The sequence below is a fragment of the Triplophysa dalaica genome, chromosome 21 (genome assembly GCF_015846415.1).
Source record: "Triplophysa dalaica isolate WHDGS20190420 chromosome 21, ASM1584641v1, whole genome shotgun sequence".
In the NCBI taxonomy this organism is placed as follows: Eukaryota; Metazoa; Chordata; class Actinopteri; order Cypriniformes; family Nemacheilidae; genus Triplophysa; species Triplophysa dalaica.
In genome coordinates this window covers 13,758,471-13,783,367 of record NC_079562.1, presented here as the reverse complement: position 1 = coordinate 13,783,367, position 24,897 = coordinate 13,758,471, and the positions used below count along the sequence as shown (strand labels likewise).

General features: G+C 37.4%; 1 protein-coding gene across 2 annotated transcripts; it reads left to right on the top strand.

Annotated features, from left to right (window-relative positions):
- The first annotated feature begins 609 nt into the window (after positions 1-609).
- mapk14b (mitogen-activated protein kinase 14b) lies at positions 610-24,897 on the top strand. 2 transcript variants are annotated; one of them, XM_056734228.1, is made up of 12 exons: positions 610-1,021; positions 6,227-6,356; positions 9,237-9,295; positions 12,542-12,653; positions 13,445-13,474; positions 14,651-14,698; positions 14,903-15,017; positions 15,251-15,322; positions 17,700-17,779; positions 20,102-20,180; positions 22,889-23,062; positions 23,140-24,897. In XM_056734228.1, the coding sequence occupies exons 1-12, from the start codon at positions 903-905 to the stop codon at positions 23,205-23,207; spliced, it is 1,086 nt and encodes a 361-aa protein (XP_056590206.1). In that variant the 5' UTR covers positions 610-902; the 3' UTR covers positions 23,208-24,897. The 2 variants fall into 2 exon arrangements, with proteins under 2 accessions (XP_056590206.1, XP_056590205.1); XM_056734227.1 differs by lacking the exon at positions 17,700-17,779 and adding an exon at positions 19,242-19,321 and having other exon boundaries at positions 612-1,021.

The following is a 24,897-nucleotide window of genomic DNA, read 5'->3' as shown; positions in this document are numbered from 1 at the left end:
TAAATATTAGTCTCAAGTTCTTTCAAAACTGTACACATTTTACTACTCCTCTGAAAACAAAAGAAGATATTTGGAAGAATGTTTGTAACAAAACACCATTGACTTCCATAGTAAGAAACAAAACTAGAATGGTTGTCTATGGTGCCCGGAAGTCTTTGTTTTTCTACATTATTCTAAATAAAATCTTCTTTTGTGTTGATACAATAACATTCATACAGGTTTGAAACAACTTGAGGGTGTGTAAATGAGGACAGGATTTTCATTTATGGTTAACGATGTGTATAACCTTAAAAAAATGAAGTTTACTTTGTGTAAAATGTTATTTTATTGTGCATTCCACGTAATATCAATCAAACTGCGGTCTGGTAGTTTTGATTAACTAAAAAAATGCATTTTATTGTTATCATATTATGACAACATCATGTTTATTTTAATATTAAAAAGCGGAGTTATCTTTATTAAAAATGCAAGAAAGGAAAAAAACTAGCATAACTTAAATGTTTTTTTTAACCAAATTCTACAGCAATCGTGGTTAAAAGTTCCCGAAATAATTCGTTAACGGAATAACTCGTTCTCGCGATATTTGATTTAAAGTCCCGCGAGTCACGCTTGTGTTGTGACGTCGGGGGCGTTCGTCTGAGGAGAACCTGTAACAGGAGAAAAAAAAGAAATCCGCACAAGATATCTCGCGCTTTGCTCAGCGACTCCTGAAGGAACAGACTTACCGCGCGTGTACGATCTCCAGCCCCTGCGCACATGCGTTTAACTCGTGGTTTTCGATGCACGAGGATAGGATTGTGAACCTGGAGGCTGCGCTTTTGTTTCGTTAGTTTTGTGTTCACGTTAAAGCGCTGCGATCGATCGAGTGAGAGCTGCACAGAAGTTTCCGCTCCTCTTCAGGAATGTCCCAGAAGGAGAGACCCATTTTCTACCGACAGGACCTCAACAAGACCATATGGGAGGTACCGGAGAGGTACAAGAGTTTGTCACCCGTGGGTTCCGGAGCTTATGGATCCGTATGGTAAATATCCGCGCTGGATGTCGTGTGCATAACAAGACTTGTCTGCATAACAATATCTTTCTGCTCGAGTATTCAGGCCTCTTGCATTTGTTTTTCTGGGGCTGTGCGTAAAGACTCGTGTTGCAGCCGTGCTTGCAATACAATTTGTGCTGAAGTTGAGCAAGAAAGACACTCTTTGCAAACGCGCAATGTTATTGTTTTTGCACGTTTTAGCGTTGCAGAGCTGTCAGAAAGAGTAGATTGAGTGCGCTTCAAAGTGCGCATATGTTGTGGCAGCTTGCACGAGACTAATTGGAGGGCGTTTTACAACGAAAGACGAGCAAGTTAGATTTTTAGATGTTATGGTGACCGGTTTAGTCCACTTAAAGAGCCTGCTATTTACTTTCTCACAAAATAAAAAGGTAAACATGATATTTACAGTTGCTTATGTGGAATTGCGTAAAACTTAAAGGTTCCAGGTGCACGCGCATGTACACTTGAAGAATTACTTTAGTATACAAAAAGGTGGAAAGACATACAATCAAATATAGCAATAATATTGCATTTAGTGGTTGATGCAAGTTCATTCATCGGACTCTTGGACGTGGAAGTGGCATAACGTCAAAATTTAGGCCGTGCACATTGTGCATGCTACACGAGTCTGGCCGCGAGGACGAAATGATGTCATTCTTTGCTCTGACTCATAATTCCAGGATTAGGTGGTCTCCTCAGCACCGAGCTGGTTAGTCACACTTACAAGGATTCTAAGTTGTTGTAAATATAACACAAGTTTCTCCAAAGAGTCATTTAGATGTTGTGCGTGCGCACTTTCTTAGCAGGTCACTGGATGATATTGCACAGAACTGAAACTCGGGGGTTTTCAGGAAGGGAAAAGTCAACGTTGCTTTGAAAGCTGACAGCAGGGTCACACCACGAACCGCTGAAAACATGCCTGCATGCCGTTTTATATTCCTGGATGATCACTGATCATGTGAAAGTGAACATGTCCTGTTCTAGCCATGTCCTCTGAGATATAAATAGTGCCTTTTTGCATTTGTTCCCAGGACGCCTCAGCCTGGAAAGTCAAGAAGTGCTTGCATGCTGAGTGACAGTCAATCCCACTCTCATTCAGAGCTCCAGCACCCCTGTCATGTGTTGCTAGGCGTTCAGTAAGCCCCCAGTCATGTTTAATATAGAACTCAGTTACAGTCTTCCGTTTTATGATCTGAGTGTATTATATCTGAGTGTTTGTTTTGAAAACTAGTCATATGTTGCACTGTAACGCTGCCGGGTTGACCTGTTTCAACCTGTCAGAGATGCTGAGATTCGCACAAGTCTGTTGTTCAATAGACTTTGACTGAGACATCTGTGGAACACAAAATTAGACTGAGTAGAAAGAAACTGGAATTTTTTTATTTGACTAAAGCACGCTGAACATCCTGCACATCTGTCAAGAACATGATGTACAGTCAAACAGCAAAAGCACATTATTTACTTGGTTTAATCCAAGGTGCTTTGGGCACAGGGGGTGCAGCCTTTGACTAATGCTACTCTCAAACTGGAAACGCCTTTGGCGCTTTTGCTGGAGTTTGTTTTTCTTCATTCGGTACAGGTTCTTCGTGATTTAGCCAAGGTTGAATTGAAACCATAACTACGTCTGTGTCTCTGCCCATTGTCTTAGAGTTAAAGGAATGTTCTGCTGGGTCATGGTTCCCTTATGTGATGACTATGTCTTCGAAGTGGTGCTGAGTACCACAGGAAATAATTTGCACTTGTAAATAAATATTTAAATATGTTTTGTATACCACCATTTTGTCGCCAAAACCAAGCTTTATTATTTAATATACAATGGAAGTCTATGTGGATTTTTTTTATAGGGTTTATTTTATTAAAGCGCTTATGGTATTGTTTCCTTGCAAAACTGCGTTATTGCATCTGAGAAATTATCCTGTCCAAATATTTTGGTGGTAAAGCTGCTTTTCTATGCTGATCAACTGTTGGTTATGGGATTGATTTAATTTCTGAGGATGCGTTTTGCAGCATGGTGCAAAAGCCAACATAATCACAAGATGACATTCATAACAGCAGTTTATATGTAGGATTTAAAAAAATGTTTGTGTAAAAATGGTAAATAACTAAAATTGCGGCAAAACTGACACAAAACGCACCATTATGCTGGAATATGCATGCCAGCTATTATGCAATAATGCATGCAAGTTAGTTGGCTACATCACTTTGTAAAGAAAGGCGTAGGCCTAATATGAATGTGCATTATATTACAGTTTACACCCGTGTTTTACAAAGGGGTCCCTGCTTCCTTAGGGGGGCTCTCAAGATGAATAATAATTCAAAATCAAATAAAGTTAGCATTCAACTGCATTATTAAAAAAAAAAAATCTTGTTTTTATAATGTGATAAAACATTATAAAATATGTTTAAAAAAAATTGTCGGGTAAAAATTTTGAGTGTTTGTGTGTGGAGCTTTGAATATCGATGAATACAACGGGGTGCCTTGGTTGAGAACCCGACTCCATCTAAACTTATTACCCATTTAAATACAATAAAAAGAAACTATGACTACCAAATGTGCCTCCATTTATATATTACTCGACATTATGCACTGCGATCCCACATGAGAAAGGAACATACGCTTACGTGCCATTTAGTGCTTTGCTTTATTACTTTCGGTTCAGAGGTGATGTCCTTAGTCTGTGGCTGTGCGACTGTATAAGTGTTTCATCAGGTGTCGTTTGCAGGGTTTGTGTCTGGCATGACTGACGCTTGTTGGACAGCTGAGCCCAACACACTTTCTTTAGTTATATGATGTTGCTTTTGGTGCTAATAAATAGATGTTTGGTTGCATACTAGGCCTCATTTGTGGGTGGGAGATGTCCCCACCACTTTTTGGAAGAAATTAAGAAATGCTTGCGGATGGTTTGTGTTGTATAAGGAGCAGAATGCTTTCTGTCTTGAGACCAGTTAGACATGTGGCTATTAAGAACATTTTCTGGGTTGCTCTGGAAGAACATCTATAATTTGTTTATTAAATCTAAATTATACCAGAAAACTTTGAAGGTTAAATAACCTTTAACTAGTAAAGTATGCTTGGTGCGTACTTTTCAGGGGAAAAAGAGAACTTGCGGTTTCCTTGTTTTCTGCACTGATGGCGCTTGCTTATGCATCCAGTGTCCACTGTCCAAGAGAAAAACGCATAAACCAATAAACAAGTTTTCCTTTTTTAGTTGAAAATGACGTTCTATGTCCCCTATAACCCATTTCACAAAAACATGTTTTGGTTAAAAATAAACAAAAATTTGTTATTAAGCATGTACATAAAAGATCAACGTAGAATAATGATTTCTAATTTGATCTGTCGGTCATTCGTTTTTTTGGAAAATGTGTGAATTGTCAGATTGATATATACAGATGTAAAGTAACCTGCAAATTTATATTTCAAATATATAAACATTATGATTTTTTTGTAGTATTTGACAGCTTATGTTTCAAATGCGCATTAAAGTCCCTGTGAACCGGAAGTTGCTAGCTTTTGTTGCCAATGAAATGGAAATTCGAGTGGGAAAAATAATGGGTGTGGCTTTCTTCTTTCTCTTCTATTTGATTGGATGTATAAAAAAATGGAATTTTTGAAATGGAACTGGCAGCAGACTGACGGTTGAGGGGAGGAGTTAACGGATGCTCCGCCCAAGCATCTAACATATGTCATTCTAAAATGGATAGTCATTACAGGATGGAAGTGCATTTTCAGTTTGTAACTAAAGATTATGAGGGAATACGATTTTTAAAAAGAGAATGACCCACATTGATAAACTATTTACAATAAATGCTGCAATAATTCATGAAAAAATAGGCATTATCATTTTTAAGTTCACTGGGACTTTGACAAATTGTATACATATATTGAATATTTTAAATGAGATTAATATCTAATATTTTAGTTCTTTAATTGTTCTCTTTGTAATTCTCTGATATATTTGAGCAATTTGGTTGTGATTATATTCACTCCTGAGCCGAAGGAGTGGGTCCAGTTCAAGATACATCATTAGATGGAGAAATGGGACTTTTCCTTCATGATGCTGTGGTGGTTTCCCATCTTTCCCAATCATCACTGAGTCACTGGCTCCACTCCGCGTACCAAACTTTTTTTCTGTTGGATCTAACCCAGCATGCATGTAGAAAACATGCTCGTGTCTACTTACTTTTATTTATGCAAAGCTGCACGACCATCACATATCACTCCACTACCTGAACGTAAAGCTTGCTTATGCCATCTGCTCACAATTCTTGTAAGTAGATATGTCCCATAAACACCACACCCATGAGAGACTGAAGTGGAGAGGATTCAACTATGCCTTTCGCCGTCGAGCTGGTTCGAGTCACGCACGGCTTGTTATGTAAGGCCAAGAACAGCATTTCTACAAGACTCGGCCATAAAAACTTTGAGTAAACATCACAAAAGTGGTGAATATTTCATGTCATTTATCTTGGCAAGTCCTGTTTGTATGAGCTCTTGTGTGGCCACACATTTCTTTCAAGGGTGTGATGGTACAATAGTGCTGGAAATGCCATGTGACATAGTTTGAAGAGATTGTGCATGTCTAATATGTCTAGTGTTGTGCAATGTGTATATATAGGTGTATGTCGCATGTGGTACACATACACAACAACAGTTTTTTTTTTTTTATAACATTCAGATTAGTCAAAGGACATCTCTTTGTATTCTGGTGTCTTGTGGTTTTGGTGAGGGGTTATTATTTGTCTGGGTCAGCAGACGTTGTGGTGAGAGAACACTTAGTGCACCAAACTTTGTATCCTTATATCGACGAGACTGGCCTACTTAGATTTCCTGGAAATACTATTCGCTCTTTTGATAAGACCAGACTGCCACGGTAACCACATGGTTCCAAAGATCATTTGGAAAAACGTAACTATAGCTTAGAGGAATTTTAGTAGGAGATTTGTTTTTTCCCCTGTATTTGTTAAATGGAGAAGATATGCCTTATGGGAATGTTCATATTTACCTGACAATGATAAACCGATATAAATAATGTAGGCTTGCTATTTAATGAGAAGCTCAAGATGTATTTTAGCAGTAGAATTTCATCGAAACTCTGGGGTGGTCTTTTTGATTTAAGCCTGGACGTAACTGCAAATGTCTGTTTTTTATCTTGTGGTCCGTGATGTTAACAGTGTGTTCTTTATCCACAGCTCGGCATATGACGCAAAGTCGGACCTGAAGATCGCGGTCAAGAAGCTGTCCCGGCCGTTCCAGTCTATCATCCACGCCAAGCGCACGTACAGAGAACTGCGGCTGCTGAAGCACATGAAACACGAGAATGTAAGAGGAATTGCACTACCTGCACGCCTGCCACACACGCCGTCTTTCCTCACCTTCATTCATAATGTGAATGCTTCTTTGGATTCATTGAAGCTGTCACGTGTTCTTGTATTTCCTCTACTGAACTACTAGGAAAATCTGGATCATTTTAAAGACGAGAATTTAACCACCTTAAAATACATCAAACTCGGCTTTGGTTGGTGAAAATTATGCTCATGTGGGTGATGCAGGTTCGATTCCAGCCTGCAACACATCCAGTCTGACTTTAAAAAAAAAATTACCAGTATTAATTATGATGTAAAAACTGTATCCAGCAGTGTTACTCTTTCAGCTATTCTCTGATTTCCTCTCTCCTTACTATTAAAGAAAGCACACATCCCGGTGGGAGATTCATGTGCATCATGAAACTCGATCGATCGAGCTAATGATGAGAGAGTGGGGAAAGATTGTCTGCTGTTAAAGCAGAACATGCCATGTGCCCTCTTAGGAAATCGTAAAAGCATGATGCACACATTATAATACTCTGCCTTCCTCCTTTGGTTTTATGCATTTCTCTTTTTAGCGACTTTATGCCAAACGACCGGGGATAATTATCTATGCTTTTGTCTGAAGTATCTTGCGAAAGTTGGGTTAAAGTCGACATGACCTTTCGTGCGATGTCAGGGGAGAGTTAAAGGCCTGGCTGTTGTTTTTGAGGCTGGCACACAGATGCAGAGTGTCTCTGCAGTCCAGATGATCTTATTTGCCTGCTGTTGTCAAGGTAGTCTAGTTTTTTTGCATATGAGAATATTTTGCCTTCTGGACAGAACCCACAGAAATCTGCGCAGCCTGCCAGCCTCTGTTTGAGCGTGGGTGAAACTCTATGCTGGATCTGAGCCACCCCCTCTCTCTCTCTCTCTCTCTCTCTCTCTCTCTCTATCTCACACACTCTTATTTTTCTTGCTTGCTTGCACTTTTACAATTGCTGGCACTGTTTGCCTTTCTTACAGATGTTAACATTCAATAAAGTCGTTAAAATGGTTAATTTATTGGCTTTTCAAACATCTTGTCCCTTTTTATTTAACAATCTGTTGCAAGGGTGGTATTACCCAAGATTATGCTAAAAACAAGCCATACGACCAAATGTGGCCCATTAAAAAGAGAGTGTAATAAAAAATGAGTATTCAATTGTCAATTATTCACCCTCATTTTATACCAAAAATGTATCACTTTCCTTCTTCTTTGAAACACGGAAGATATTTTGAGAAATGTCTCTGTTTTTTTTTCGTTAAAATGGAAGTCAATGGGGGCCAGTGTCGTTCGGTGACCCACGTTCTTCAAAATATCTTCTTTTGTGTTCTGCAGATGAAGGAAAGTCATAGAGCTTTGAAATAACAAGAGGGGGTGTAAACAAACTAGTTGTGAACTGTCCCTTGAAGAAGATCGCAGGTTCCCCCCTTGACTATCAACTGTAGTTTGTGTATCTGCACTTTGTTTATTGCATGTCATTTTGCGTGCACCAGTGCTGCCCAAGTGACTTTGATGTTATTGTGGGTACAAGTGCATTGACAGTGTAGTTGGTATGAAATGCAGAAGCTGTTCTTGCAGAACGAGAGATAAAGGTGGTGCCCACACATATTAATAAAGAAGTTCACAGAGGATGTTCACAAACTTGCACAAACCATCAGAACTTGCACTACATTTGCCATTTCCTCAGATGGGAACCACAGTCCGCCACAGCTACCAACATAAAAAAAATCAAACAACAGCAGTCATTACAGCTATTGATGTAATCTGTTGAAATACTGGTCTAGAGCTGCAATTGATGAGCAATGTGATAACTTGCTAAATTATATATATATATATACATAGAGTTTATTTCCAAAAATATATAATTTAAAAGTCAAAAGTAAAAATCATTTATTGTCCATTCCAATTAATATCGATCAAACTGCAGTTGGTTTGTATTGATTTAAGCCATAATAACTAAAATAAATAACATAAAATAGCATAAAAATACACAATTAAAACATAACATAATAAAATATGATTTTTGCAAATTTTTAAAAACGGAGTTCTCTTTTCGGAAATAAACTCCTCATATATGTATAAATTAAGTTTTATTTAAAATATATAAAAAAATCAACATTTGTTTTGCATTCTTTCTGGCAAAAGAACACACGACTCTCTCTATCTCACCAGTCTCTTGGCTATCTGGATCCAAACAAATAGAACAAGACATTAGTTTATGATGTATTCATTTATTGCAAATATTAGTTGCCCATTTGCAATATTTTGATAATTTTCTATACATCTTTCTAAGCCCTTTGCTGTAGTGTGAGAACTGTAACTAAGTATTAATGTTCAAGAGTTTGGAAACATGTAAAAAAAAGTTTAGCCTAACACCCCGTTCAGACCGCAAGTCATTCATTTCAATGGAGAGCCGGCCACACAAACGACAGTGACCATTGTTGACAGGAAGTGGGCATGTCAAGTGACCAGACAAAATTGAGATTTGCTCGACTTTATGCAAATGATTAGCGACTTACGCGAGCGACTTCCAATAGGAGTAAAGCAGCTGAGCACAAGTCATCCGTTACTAGAACAACTGATGCTAGGGACTCCTTCTAACGGCCTCGTGCGACTCGCAGCGACACTGGCGGTCTGAGCGCACCTTTAGTAATGCTGCATTTTTCTGCATTCCAAAAACATCTGTTTTACTGATTAGAACAGTTTTGGTAACCGATTTGTGCCTCTCTTGTGCCAGGAGTCGAATACACTGTTGACTTAAACCAAGTAGTCATTTTACGTGTGTCCAACATGTCTGCAATCATTTGACCTTGATTTTATAATCTTGCTGTGATTCAGACTAATTGTCCTTGAATCTTGTCTTTGTTTTAGGTAATTGGCCTTCTTGATGTTTTCACGCCCTCCACCAGCCTAGAAGAATTCGATGACGTGTGAGTATTCACAGCTGTGACACTTCTGCAACATGATAAAACAAACCGCCACTCTAGTATTCCCCATGCTAAGGATTTTTTTCTACTGGCCCGGTTGGGCAAGTAATTGGAATTTTTACTGGCCCTGCCAAAATTTTCACTGGCCCCACCTTAAAACGTAACAAATAATTGATATTGTCTAGTCATTGGTATGTTTGTTTTTGCCTATGTAATCTCTATAAAAAAAGGTAATGAAATAAAAACTAATGATAACTGAAATTTAAGTTTGAAGGCAACTTATCAGTAAGTATTAAAACAAAAAAGTAGTGTGTGTAAAAGTATGGAGCCCTTTTAGGGACATGGTGTTGGGAAAAATATGAGAGGGAAGAGAAAAATAGAGAGAGAACGCTAATATGTTTGCGAGAGATCGCAAAAATGTTTACGTCCTAACCACAATTTGTTTATGACCTAACGCAAATATGTTTGCGACATACGCAGATATGTTTGCGACATACGCAGATATGTTTGCGACATAATGCAGATATGTTTGCGTGATAATAACGCAGATATGTTTGCGTGATAATTACGCAGATATGTTTGTGTGATAATGACGCAGATATGTTTGCGTGATAATGACGCAGATGATATGTTTGCGTGATAATAACGCAGATGATATGTTTTGCGTGATAATAACGCAGATGATATGTTTGCGTGATAATAACGCAGATGATATGTTTGCGTGATAATAACGCAGATGATATGTTTGCGTGATAATAACGCAGATGATATGTTTGCGTGATAATAACGCAGATGATATGTTTGCGTGATAATAACGCAGATGATATGTTTGCGTGATAATAACGCAGATGATATGTTTGCAAGGGAACGCAAAAGTTTTGCGAGATAAAACAAATGCTTTAAAAAATATTTTTAAAACATACAAACATACAAATAAGTGCTTTTCAGGTTGATCTAATAGTAGTTATTATTATTCACAGAAATTAAATAACCAAGTGTAATATAAGCACTGATAGTCTTTAATTAATTAAACCTTACTACAGTGAATGTTTTGTTCCTCTTTGTCCTTTGTTGTTTGATGAACGTTAAAAGGAGATGTTTATTATGCTGCTTCCCCTTTAAGAGATGTACAGATGTAATAATTCCTGTTTACTGATGACATAACGGATTACTCAGTAGCCTATTTTGTGATTTGAGGTAGATGGGGCTTTCCGGCAGCACGCAAATCATACACCATCGAATCGAATTCTCTTAGCGTCATCTTGAAATATGAAAGGTTAATTTCGGGAAACCAGCAAAGTTTTGTGTTTTATTATAGATGCTTGCAGGTCACAAATGCAGGCCATCTCCAAATATAATGGTTCCCGATAATATGGTAGAGCTTCACAGCCAACAGAAAGCTGTTTTGCACACCGCAGTAATGTCTCGGGCGTAGGTGCCACACCTTCCCGTGTAATTATTCGAGGTGTAGGTGTATCCGTTGCACAACCCTGCGTTTACCTGCGTGACATTTAAATCAAGTAACAATCTACTAACAGGTACAGTGTGTCCAGTTACAGGAATAATATAAATTTCCTGATCTGGGAGGGGCGAAAAACATTGCACGTGCCGGGAATATCTGTGGCTACCATGGCAACTGGGCTGTAGGCATTCGGCATAATTTCCTTATAACACATAGGCAATAATCTGCTCTTATTGCCTCATTTAACTGCCTACTGAAACGGCCCACACGAGAGTGGGAATCGACGACACGTTTATGCAATTCTAGATAATACTCATGTATGTGTATGTGTGGTTTTGCTAGTTTGAGGCGAGCCTGTAAGCCTAGAATGTGTGATAAATTTCCTTGTAGATTTCAGCTTGATATTTTTACAATTTTAAAGGCATGCGTTTACAATGAATAACATCAGTAGATCTGACAGACTAGAGGTCTGTTTAAAAGAAAGACTGATGTCTGTATTGATAAATGTATAAACGTCCACACCAATGGACAATGACGTCATGTTTATTTAAAGGTAATGTGATGTAGTTGCACATTTTACATGTAGGAGCGCTTTAAATGTACTGTAAATGGATTTTGATTTGTTGCTTACTTTTAGTCGTTCATCTGCTAGAACGATCTCAATGATAGCGTTCTTCTGTTTCATATTCCATATCTCTTTGTTGCAACAAATTTTACAACGTACAAAGTTGTCATTCCCTGTATGAACAAGGTTATTGTAAATGCTCTAGTATTATACTCACGTACTGTCTTAAAGTCCTAAACTATCTATGTGGTTATTTTAAATATAGAAGCGCGGCAGGCACGTGCAAATAGGGGGCGACGCGCAGAGTTCAACTTTTCGAGTGGGGCGCGTGCACCATGAGTCATTTGAAGAGTGAAAGAGGCACAGCCCGCGTTTTCCCTGCGGTTTTAGACGCGAAATGTGAATCAGGCCTTAGTGTATATTCAGTCTTCCCCTCATTCAGTGGGGTATAGAGGCATCTGAGGTCACAACTGCAGAGAAAGACAGAAAGAGTGAGTTACCCAGGAACAAGAGCTTGACTGTGTGGAAAGTGGAAACAGGAGCTGAACACACACACACGAGAACAGCAGTGGTTTTGCATACAGCCTGAGATTCTTGCACAAGCACTACAAGATGCATGGAAACTAGAGCTAAGAATACTCTTATAAGTACCCCTGCCCCCAAAATCTTACAGAGAATGAGTGGTGCATTTGGCAAGAGATATTTCTGAACCGTGTGTATGCGCGTGCTTGTCCTGCACAGATGCAGCGTGTCTGCCAGACATCTCTGCATTCTGCATTAGTGCTTTACTTTAATGGAAGGTATTTGGACAACGGTTGAGTTGTTTCACACGTTGTTTGCCTCAAGTGTTATGAGGGCACAGGGCAGCAATGCACTCATGCTTGTTATGGTTAATGATCGAGCTCATGACCGGGTCAAGCCAAAGCCTCTTGGATTCTTTTCAGAGTTCAGCAGAGTTTTCAGTAGGTAACCCTGCACCCAGCTGGCTCGGCACCACATACACTCCACTCTGATTGGCTGTGCGTGGTGCCAATCAGGACCAATCTCCGACCCTTTTAATTTAGAAGACGATTGGAAATAAATGTGTATAGTCACTAAGTGCTTTTTTTCAGTAAAACCCAAAACGTTCAACATTTTTAAGCCCTAACTTAGTTTGAAATTCACTTGCCATGAAGGTTTTCAGCGGAGTTGATGAGTCACGATGAGTTGTTTTTATTAACAGGTATCTGGTGACTCACCTGATGGGTGCAGACCTCAACAATATCGTCAAGTGTCAGAAGTTGACGGACGACCATGTGCAGTTCCTTATTTACCAGATCCTACGAGGATTAAAGGTCAGATTTTAAAGGAATACTTTGGGTTACTTTTTAACCGAATCTTGTTTTCACAGTAACACACTTGCAATGGATGTACTTTTCCATAGATAAAATTACTGCAAAAACTACAGAAATTCAGTCTACAGGGACTGCACGAAAGAATTTTATTAACAAAGTTCAATAGAGAAAAGCAATTATGGTGACTGTTACAGAATGGACACTTGTAGAGAACGTAAACCAGAATATTCTGTGCTTTTTCTGTGTTAGATTTGACCATTTGTGCCATTTTTGATTGCAGTTATATAAACTCTTTATACAAAAGTCTGATTTTTGGTACTCAATGTGGCACAATATGCTTTTTGTAGAATCAGGATGGGATAACTTGATTCATAAGATTCATGTGTATGCTTTCATCAAAGCAAATGAGAAACACAACAGATACAGAACTTTACATTCATTGTACACGCCGTATTGTACACCTGAAACTGTTTGTTTTCTAGCTTAAAAGATATTTTTCTTTGCGCAACATTAAAACAAATATCAGATATTCATTTCTAATAAACCCGGAACAAAGTTGTAAATAACCCAGAATGTTTCTTCACATTCATTATTTTACTATGTAGATACAGACGCACAGTTGTTCTTTGTTTTATTTGATTAGATAAATATCTAATGTTCTTGATGATTCTAAAGAAAATCATAAGCGTGGTTCTTTCACTCAGACATTTTCCCTGTATAGTATGTAACTGCTCTTATTGATTGTAGTATTTGATGGAAGTGAATTGATCAGTCTGTATGTCTCTTCACAGTACATTCACTCAGCAGACATCATCCACAGAGTGAGTAAACCATTTCTTTCCATTAGTTTGTTTTGTGTGGTTAATGCTTATAAACAGTCTCATGTGCAATTACAGGGCACAACGTGTACATACCATGTTTTTTAATTCTTAAAATGTTTTAAATGGAATGTTGTTTATGCATCAATTATTGTGTCTGCATAATTGATGTGTCTGGGGTTTATAAAATGATAAAAAAAATTTTTTTTAAATGCTAATTTGCATGCATACAGCCATCAACGATTATAGAAATTATGACGAAAGCTTGTTTGAGGCTTACAGCACTATCTGTCATTGTGGAAATAAGTTTTTCTCATTAGTGTAGAATGTGAACGTTATTGCTGGTTTTTCACAAGTCAACAGATTTGGTTTTAGGGTTACGTCTGCTTGTGTAAACGGCTCTTTACAGCCTTTCTAACAAAGGATTTTTGGCAGCGACCTGAATTTGGCCTCCAGGATGACTTTAAATTACTGCCTGTGCATGTGCTATCATGTTTTACTATAAGGCATGCCACTGACTTCTACTCAGTTTCTCTTTTCTTACAGACTAAAATGTTTGCAAAAGTTGATTTAATAAAAAATATTTTTAAGACATTGAAATATTCACAAAACTTTAAGTAGTGTAGTAGTTGTATACTATTATTTCAGCAGTTTTAAGAAACTTTTTCCCATGTTGTATTTTACGATAAACAAAAGAGCTGTCGAACGAATTATTCGCGATTAATCTCATTCAGAATAAGTTTGTGTTAACATAATATATGTCTGTGTGCTCAGCATATTCATTTTGAATTCATAAACACATACATGCATGTATTTAATAAAAAAGCAAAACATAAAAATTCATAAACATTTATATATAATTAAATACATCTTTAGTTTCCTAAATCTGATGTAAATGGATTATAAATAAAACATGTATATGCACAGATTTATATTATGTAAACACAAACTTTTTCAGGATGCGTTTATTTGATTGCCCTAATATAAAATATTATATATTTAAGTAAGGTTTATCTATTATAGTGGCATGCCTTGTCATATTGTGCATTTTTCGTGTTTTTAACAAAACAATGAAAATAGTGCAAAAATTTGACTAAATTCTTGTCACATCCATATTTTACAATTGGTATAAAAATAAGCCACCGTCCACTGATGTGTCCATGTTTTCTTTCTGCCAAGGATCTTAAACCCAGTAACTTGGCTGTCAATGAAGACTGTGAGCTTAAAGTGAGTACTGAGAGACTGCTTTGTTTGCTCAGACAACTACCATTATCTGATGCTTTTTCCACAGTAACACCTGTTATTATTATCCTCTGTTGACCAACACTTGCTTTATAGTCATGCAAACAAACATAGGCACACAGGGTAATATGAGCACCAATAAATTTAATCTAGTTTATGACTAATGCTTGATTTGATATCTGCGCTCAGATTTTGGACTTTGGGCTTGCCCGGCTTACCGATGACGAGATGACTGGATACGTGGCCACCCGGTGGTACCGCGCCCCTGAGATCATGCTCAACTGGATGCACTACAACATGACAGGTTGGGATTGAAACAGAATGTTTAGGGTGGAACTTGATTTATTTATTTGGAGTGCATCATGAAAATGGGCTGTGATATCAGTTAAGATTTTCACCGCCCATGGTGGTTTAACAAAAACTATAACTGCAAAAATAGAATAATAAATTTTTTGACGTTTGATAATGGAAAGAAGAAATCGCCTGCAACAAGACCAGATAGTATATTAAATGTTTTCTTGTTTTTTTATGTTGCAGTGGACATCTGGTCGGTGGGCTGCATAATGGCCGAGCTCCTTACAGGACGGACCCTGTTTCCCGGCACTGACCGTATCCTTTATCCCTCAATTCAAACGGTGCCCACAATCTGTCTCTTTCTGGACAGACCCTCTGCTGTCTGGTGTTTTTTTGGCATATGCTGCCCGAGCCGCCCCCCGATCCACAAGTGTGAATGAAGACACACACGCGTGTCAGCCAGATCCAATTGACAGAGGAAGGGATCCTGAGGGAAATGAGTCAGCTAGTGTCAGGTCCACTGCCTCCTCATGAGTCACACTTCCTGGTGGTCCTTGTGACAAAAACATGATCTTTACTCTGTCTAAAGCACAAAGACTCTGGCCTCGTCGCACACCGCTCGGGGAATATTAATATATTCTCGCTTCTGTTATGTTGCAGAGGGTTCTTTAATAAAAGTGTATTGAAAATTGAAGCATGCAGGACACGTCAATTAGAGTCTTGGGTTTTTTAGAGAGTCAATTTGAACTGTGGTTAAAGAGATTAGCTTTGTTTGCTTCTAAAATGTCCAGATATTTTTTTTCTGAGCGCATTTGACTTTTATTGGAAGATAGAAAGAATATATTTCCATCACACGCTTGCAGTATTCGAACTAATCACCACGCACTGGTTAACTGGCCAAGCATAGCACACCTCGCTTTTCAGAGCCATGAGTTTTGTAAAAAATCTGTGGGTTTCAGAGAAGCGGAGCATAGTGGAGATACAAACATGCACGGTATGTGGAAAATACAACTTTTTTTTAACTGTGAATCGTTTATACACATTGAATTACATCTAAAACAAGCCATAATATTAATTTAAGCCGTGTCATATGACCCCTTTAAAACTGTGTGCGTGTTATGTGCCACTTTTTGGTCAGCATAACAGCACACAGTCTTTCGTCAACATTCTCGAGTACTATTTTTATCGATCTTTTTTGGTCCGTTAACAATCGACGATCTCAGCATGGGCATAAACAGCTTAGGCTTTCTGCTAAATATCATCACACTTCACGGGAGGAGTTTTTTGGGTTGCAAAAGCATGAAGATAAACAGAAAAGTCACAAAAAGATAAACTTTTTGTTTAAAATGCATAAACTTCAAGTTGGTGATGTTCCAAGTTGTTTATTCGAGATATTATTGGTTGCTATGTGCATCTGTTTGTGTGATTTGTTTTATTGAAGTTTGCATGTGTATGATCTGTGTCGGCTTGCCAATGCTTTGAATGTTTCTAACAGATTTGCATGCACAAAGTCTTTAGTCCTTTACCCTCCTCTGCCCGTCACTAACCTTCACTATCAAGATTGTTTCTGCTTTCTTGTAGCACTCACGTCCAGATTTGAAAACAAATTCACTATGCACTTGTCTTGAAACTACTCTGTGGCTTTAGTATGGATCACATGTGAATAATACTCCTATTCATTTCAATCCATTTGAAACCCCTTTTTTTTAATAAGTGCTTTACCAGCAACAGTTTTCTGATGTAAATGGATTAACATTACCCAGTTGCTGAGCAGCTTTTGTCAGGTCAAGAAAGGTTGTTCAGATGCAGAGCAATTGAATACTTTCTGTTGTTTGAAGATCATGCTCAGATGAATCATGTACAGAATGAATCATCTCCAGATTAACCAGTACAGTGTATTAAAAATGAATGGGGTCAAATTTGACAAGTTCACTGCTAGGGGTGTGACATAATCCATAAGGCTCTTTTCACCTAATAATGTCACACTTCTATTTCGGGTGACTGTCCCAAAACATATCATGGTCATGCATTAACATATAAACAGTTTGTTTGTTTTTCTATCTGATCTATTTTTCTGTCAGCAGGGTTTCCGTGTGGTCTTAAAAAGTAAAAAAAGTCTTTAATTCTAAAATCAAAATTTTGGCCTTAAAGTCCTAAATTCAGTATTGTTTTCTGGGTCTTAAATAATTTTAATCGGGTCTACATTTTCCTACGGCCATGTAACGCTGCCTCTAATGCAGATTGAGATACAGTTTTTATTTGAAGCTACTGCTACGTATGCCAGAAAGAAATTAATCTAGGAATGTTGGGTGTGAGGTTTTTTATTCATAATGGTCTAAAAAAGGTCTTAAAAAGTCTTAAATTTGACTTTGTGAAACCTGCAGAAACCCTGTGTCAGGTAAGTGTCTTTGTTGTGCTGTTCTAACCTGTAGCTTTATCTGCTGAGCGTGAATGTTGTAATGCTTTAGGAATGGAAACAGGGTTGATGGATAACATCGCAGCACCTTGAACTGTTTACATATAGAAAGGATAGAAATAAAATGCTGGCTTTGGACCATTTTGTCGTCTTTTGTTACATTTTGCCACTCTGTTTATCCTTTGTTTTGGTATTGTTTCTGTTTTTCCACTCCCTCCAGTACCTGCTTTCATAGTCACCCCATTCCCTGCGTTTTCCTTTATTTTGCTCTGAAAGATATTGATCAGTTGAAGCTGATCATGATGCTCGTCGGGACTCCAGGGCCAGAGCTCTTGATGAAAATCTCTTCCGAGTCTGTGAGTTTTCTGTTCTGCCTGAGTTTTGCAATAACGGCCCGGCCATCGGTTCCGCTTGCCTCAGTCACTCCAATCACACGTAGTTTTTTTTTCACAGCTTGTTTCCTTCCTTTTGTGCTGGCATGGACTTGCTCGTGTTTGCTTGTTATCCAATGAGCACCTTAAAATAGTCCGTATTAGTCAGATAGATGGCAGATGAATTTGCAAGGTTCTGCTGAAGATCTGCCCCCTCATACTAGCGTGTACGAATGCTCTGTGCGATCCTGTTGCGGTGTGCGGGTCTCCTGGGTTGCGCACTTCCTGTTACACTTCCTGTTTATTTATTTTGTTCTTAACCCTGGACTAATGGAATGGAATGCATGGGTTTCTGCCTTATCTAACCTTTCTGATCTCATGGGGAAAATGTAACTGCTGTTTTGTAAAATATGGGATAAGTTGCCGAAGGTATAAAGTGCAGCAGATGCATTGTAGTACAACTATTTTGGTTATTATAATTTATAAAAATAAATAAAAAAATGTCTGTAAATTGAATTTCAAATCAGTGTAAATAAATATATAATGAATTAATCAATTAAATTCAGTTATATTGCAACATGAAAATGAATGACGAAAAATTGCCAAAAAAAGAAACCAAATTTAATATAAAATAAACATATCATAATAGTTTTTATAATAATTCAAATATTATTAAAAATCCAATTAATCCAAAAAACTATAAGTCTCTTGTATAGTTTATAAAACTATGTAATTGTAATCAAATATTTCTCAATACATATTGGTCTTAGTGAAACTATAAATAAATACATTTAATTATATAGAAACGTTAAAAATAATGACAAAAAAATAAAGCATAAAAAATGCTGTTATTTAAATCAAATGCATTTGAATAAATATAGTTTAAATAAAAGTAAATAAAATAATTTAATTTAATTATCAAGCAACATAAAAAATGATGAAAAAAATGCTAAAACATCAACTTAAATTAGCATAAAATTAACATTTGTAATTATTATTAAAATTACAATTAAACTGAAACAAACTTTAATAACTCTATTGTAGACCACTTCAATTTTTTTCAACATTATTTGGAGATTAATTTTAAATTCAATCTATTTTTCCTTAATATGTAATTCTTTATTGGTAAAAACAAAACTTTAATCACCAGTTTGTAAACATTTTGCTTGGAAACTGCAGTGATTTGTACCTATAGGGCAACCTGTTCTGCGTTTTGCAAAATTGTGCACAGTCACCTTGAATATGCCTAAACCTTACAGTGTAAACCATTTCCTCTTCCTGTCTTGTCCCCTGTCCTTCTATGTTTTTCCTTCTCTAACATCACTTCTCTGCCACAACATTAAACCAAAAGATCTTTAAAGATGTTGTGGCAGCTCTACTGATTGTTGAAACGCTCAAAGTGAGTGCATTGTTTTAATGGTAAGGCCCTTGACCTGGGTTCCTCAAGATATAAACCAGCTTCAGCAGATAATGCGTCTCACAGGAACCCCACCGGCCTCTCTAATAAGCAGGATGCCCAGTCATGAGGTGAGAGTGGAGCCACGTCTGGATGCTCTGAGACCACTGACCCAGAACTGTTGGATATCTTCTAGTTGTCAGGGCTTTTAAGATTTTTTCACAGTCCCTCCAAACCTGCTGTTCCTCCAGTTCTTTCTAAACTACTGTCTGCTTCTTGTGTGCTACACATATCATAGCTAATGCCACCACAGTGCCACAGTTCACTGCAAAACTGAGCTTTGAGATGAATGCCAGCACTTATCTAAAACAAGGGCACAGAGACAGTGTGGACTGCTTAAGCTCTAACATAAAACAAAAAAGGCAAATAAGCGATTGAATGACATACAAAAATTCTCAATGTAAACATTTCCCCCAAAAATAAAAGTGATTTATTCACCCTCATGTAGTTCAAAACCTGTATGTGAGTCTTTCTTCTGTGGGACACAAAAGAAGATATTTTGATAAATGTCACAGTGGTGTTGTACCCATACAATGGAAGTCATTGGGAGGCCAATGTTGTTTGGTTACCAACGTTCTTCAAAATATCTTCTTTTTCGTTCTGAAGAAGAAAAGTCATACAGGTTCAGAATGTCATGACAGTGAGTAAATGATCATATCATTTTTATTTTTGGGTGAACGGTCCCTTTAAGTCCCTTTAAATGCCCAAATTCTCTTTTGGGGACAATGTACATCAGGATCCTTTTACACATTCTTAATCTTGTACTAATCTTGATTCTACCGTGATTTATACTAAACTATTCATCTCCTGTCTATTTGTTTCTACATGAGATACTTTTTGTTTGTCAACAGGCGAGAAACTACATCAACTCCTTACCACACATGCCCAAGCGTAACTTCGCAGATGTGTTTATTGGTGCAAACCCATTAGGTAACAAATCCATTTCACACCACCTCTTTGTACTGATACCATCGTTCACCTGCGGGGGTGCTGTTGTCTACTAACTGCTCTGAGATCTGGCCCACGTTTCCAATTTGATGCCAATGATTACATAACCAACCCACAAACAAATATGCCACATAACAACCTTACTTCTAGAGAACATATTTGAACTTCAAAAGTAATTGTAATTTAGCATTCTCATGCCAAGTTTTTTTTTAAAGATTGACTGGAATTTATTTACATAAATAAAAGTCGAAGTCATCAGCACGCATTTGCAAATATAATTCACTGGCAACAAAGCAGCTGCTAAGGGCATTACCACCACTAGGGGGCCCCCACGAACACATGAAAGTTTTGTAGATATTCAAGACATGCAACCATTTTCTAGTGTCAAAATTAATGAAATGACTGACTAAAAGCAATATTGAAATATCAAAATAAGTGAGGTGGCCAATCAAAAGAAAGGAGTTACTGCAAATAAAAAAAGACGAAGCTACGGTCACGTCTTCAGCTGTTAAGCAAGACTCGTTGAAATAGTGCTGTGCAACACACAATATACTGTGACTAAAAACCTTTAATTACTGTCAACTGTTTAGTGTTGAATGATAGAAATGTTGAACATCCGACATTATTCACTGATTCAAATGACAAAATGCTGATTTGTATGAAATATGTAATTTACGTGATTCATGTCATTTATAATTATCTGTCAATTCAGTGTTTTATTTGGGGACAGGGTTCAGAATAATTGTTTGCATATTGTAAATTATTTTAATGGTTATCAAGACACACAAAAAAAGATTAAATCATCCTTAAGGACTGTGTGGCTTTAAAAGGGTGTTTATAGGTTTTGGTTAAAATAAAAAATACATAATTTTTTGAATGAAATCTTTGCAAATAGTTAAATGCATTGAGCAATAAATTCCACAACCTTTGATTGGTCTGTGCTCAAAATTTAAAGAGAGAGTTCATATTAAATTGGAAGTGATGAAATTATCTAATGTTTTGACAGTCACAATACACTTGTTATGCAAGGTTTTGGTTTTTATGACATTCCTAAATCCCAAACACAGCTACAACTATAAGAATTGGGTGTGTTAGGTTAAGTGTGCGTGCAAATAATGAAACATTGACAATGGTCGATTTTATTAGGGGCACAGGGGGACCCCCAAATAAAATTCTGCTTAGGGGCCTGTAAAGGCTTGGGCCGGCCCTGCTGACAACAAAACATAAGAAATTGTTTTATTTTTTGTCGGACACTTGCTAATTTAGAAAGGAAGCTAAATACACAGATTATTCAGAGTGATATCTGCCGATACAGATTCTAAAGATTAAATTCATATTTCTTAACTTTCTGAATGTATTTAACTCATATAATGACTATTAAAACTGGTGATGTTTCTTAACAGTTTATATGTATGATATACTGTATCTATGATATTTCAGCCCTAATCTTCGGCTCTTTTAAAAATTGCTTTTATCAACCAATGCTGATATATCGGTGCATCTCTAATATATATAGTTTTGATCAAGCATTTCATTGACAAAAATCTAAATTTCTCCCAGATAAAATATTTTAGAGCTTGACATTAACTGCAAAACCATTTATTTATTATAAAAGCAGCCAAATAATAATACTAAAAATATTTTTAAACGTATTTCAATGTTATTTTGTCTAATTTTAAAATATTAGTCATTTAAAGGCCTCCTTGGAAGTCAGCAGGGACTCCCTTTTGAGAACCCCTCATCTAGAGCAGGGGTTCCCAAATTTTTCAGACCACGACCCCCGATATTAGACTGCTGACGACCCGCGACCCCCTCCTCCTCCCCCTCCTTTCTCATCTTTGTGTTTTCCTCCGACAGCTTGTAAGGATTTGCGATTTGGTTACATACTGACAGAGCTAAAACAAAAAGGAACACAATCTCTAAGCCAGGCTATTTTATTAACAAATTACGGACAAAAACAAATACATCCCATAATCTCTAAGACAGGCTATTTTATTAACAAATTACGGACAAAAACAAATACATCCCATAACTGTGAAATAAAGACAGAATAAGAACAAGCTGCCTGTAACACGCATACAACAATAACTTTGTATTCAGAAAAAAACGCCTAATGTGATGGATGGGCGCTGTGCGCGGAGCAAAGCAGATCGCCACCCGCAGATCATATTCCACCCGCAGATCATATTCCACGTTAAACCGTGAACTGTGTTTATTCTTAATGTAAGTCAGCGCGGAGAATGTCTTTTCGCATAAATACGTTGAGCCAAATTGCATGAGTACATCCAACGCGGCTTTCGACGACTGTGGATATTCCAGCGCAACAGAAACCCAGAACTCTAACAGTTCTATCAGCAGATCTTCCATATCTGACGCCACATTATTTTCCGTGGTTACATTAAATGGTGACCTTATCCAGTCAGATTGGTCGGGAAGTTTTATTTCCAGTTTATTTTAATTATCCTAAATTTATACTCGCATCATTACTACCTTTTTTAACATATACAATTTTTTTTTTTTTAATTAAGTTTCTGTAAATCATCTCGCGACCCCCCGCCCCCCCGGGGGGTCGCGACCCCCACTTTGGGAACCACTGATCTAGAGAGTTGTTATTGTGAAAGCATTATCAAGTTATCTTTTGGTTTATAAATATATTTTTTTATAAAAAGCTTGTTTTTGCTTTGTTTCAGCTGTCGACCTGCTGGAGAAGATGCTGGTTCTGGATACAGATAAACGGATCACTGCGTCAGAAGCTCTCGCCCACAGCTACTTCGCACAGTACCACGACCCAGACGACGAGCCAGAGGCAGAACCCTACGACCAAAGCTTTGAGAGTCGCGAGCTGGAGATCGATGAGTGGAAACGTAAGCCTGTGGACTGAAATTGTGTTTCTTGAGAAGTGTTGCATATTGAGTTTAATGGAGACCGTCTCGATCCGCAGGTCTGACGTATGAGGAGGTGGTCAGTTTCGAGCCTCCCGTGTTCGACGGGGACGAGATGGAGTCGTGAGGGGCTGGTGGACTCTCTAGACTTTCATCTGTATGGGAAATGACATTTAAGTGCCTGCCATCATCAACTGCTGGCTTCCTGCGTTCTCTGAGGCTGCTTATCCATGCCTCTGTATACTCACTGTCAAATAAGGGAAAGAAAAACACACACATGCCAACTTCTCTTAGCTTGAATTGCAAAAAGGGGCACAGAAATGATTGCTTTGTGCTGCGTTTCCACTCCCAGCTTTTCTTTTCCCCATAAATGAACAAAAAATTGGTTTCCGTGGCCAGAATACTAAATTGATTTTCTGGAACTAAGTGTATTCAAGTGTATTCAGTTAAAACGAACCGACCAGATTATTATCCTTTGGTTTAGAATTCTATCAAGCTAAACATGTTCCTTTTAATCTTTGCTTGTAGTCTCATGTTAAAGGCCATATAAACTCAAGTACTGTCACAAAACTACGTTTGAGATACAGTATGTAAATAAAATGTCACAGGTGTAAATAATGACGTGCAACAGTTTTGCAGAGAAACACAGCATCACAGAATGTGACCTTTATTATAAATAGCAAAGAAATCAACTAAATCCAATCAGATCCGGAGAATGTTATTAATATTAAGCTCTGTGTAGAATCACATGCGGTGATCTCTGTCATCGACGGGAATAGTAATAAATATTGCTTGGAAATTATGAAATATCTTGTAAAATATTAAGAGAAAATCCCTTAAATAGAGGTCAGACACGCTTAAAAGTAATGTGTTGGGATGTGTTTGCCATTCCTCACAATATTTTTTCTTGGGGTTGAATCTCACAAAACGTGTTAGTCATACATTTAGAAAAAAAGGGGAAAAAAACATTTTTTCAAGAATGGATTGCAAATGAATAGCAAATGAAATAGATTTTGTGTTCTCAATGCAAAATGATATTCGTTTCGTTACTTTGATTTTTTTTTTTTAGACGTGACCTGTTCTTCACACGTTTTTGAGATTCATCCCGTATCTGCCTGATGTTTTTCTTATTGAAATGCACGCTGTTCTAAAGCAGCTGATCCTCTAGCAAGACTAGAGTATAGCTTCATATAAGCTTAATTTATTATTTATGGAAATTTGTTGAAAAAGAAGTCATGGTTTTAACAGGAAGTCCATATTATCTGAACAGTTGTGTTATGGTTCACAGTCAAACAGCTCCCCTCGTTTATGGTTTACCTTTGAAAACATGTTAAGTTTGTAAACCTTGACAGAACCTGAGCCAATACTTCTGTTACAGGAGCATGATGATCTTATGTTAACATCCCACACTAGGAAATGTGTTTGTCAATGAGAGCCGGCATCTAACTTATTGTATCACTTTGGTTGTTTAAGATTATATTAAGTGTCTTCTTTTCCACTGTATATTATTACTAAATTTTATTCAGCTCTGTTTTTTGTGTTAAGCATGTTTTATGGGTGTGTTCCTGTTTGTATACACATATACAGTTTTCGGAGTGGAAAATCAACAAACGTGTCAATCAGCAAATAGATAACAGTGCAGAGAAAGCCATTCAGTGTGGTTTATATTCTGTTTTGTTGCATGAGTTTTTTTTTCATTGAAAAGAGTCACCATACCACTCTTTTGTGCAAATAACCAGTTTTTCATCATTCATAAGTTATGTGGTATGTGGTCAACCACTGCTATACAGAAATAAAGGCAATTATTTTTCACAACA

Excerpts from the sequence above, each read along its gene's own strand:
- mapk14b (XM_056734228.1), top strand. The coding sequence starts at position 903 with ATGTCCCAGAAGGAGAGACCCATTTTCTACCGACAGGACCTCAACAAG. Across the intron at positions 1,022-6,226 it reads GGAGCTTATGGATCCGTATG|CTCGGCATATGACGCAAAGT; the intron begins GTAAATATCCGC and ends CTTTATCCACAG. Across the intron at positions 20,181-22,888 it reads TATTGGTGCAAACCCATTAG|CTGTCGACCTGCTGGAGAAG; the intron begins GTAACAAATCCA and ends GCTTTGTTTCAG.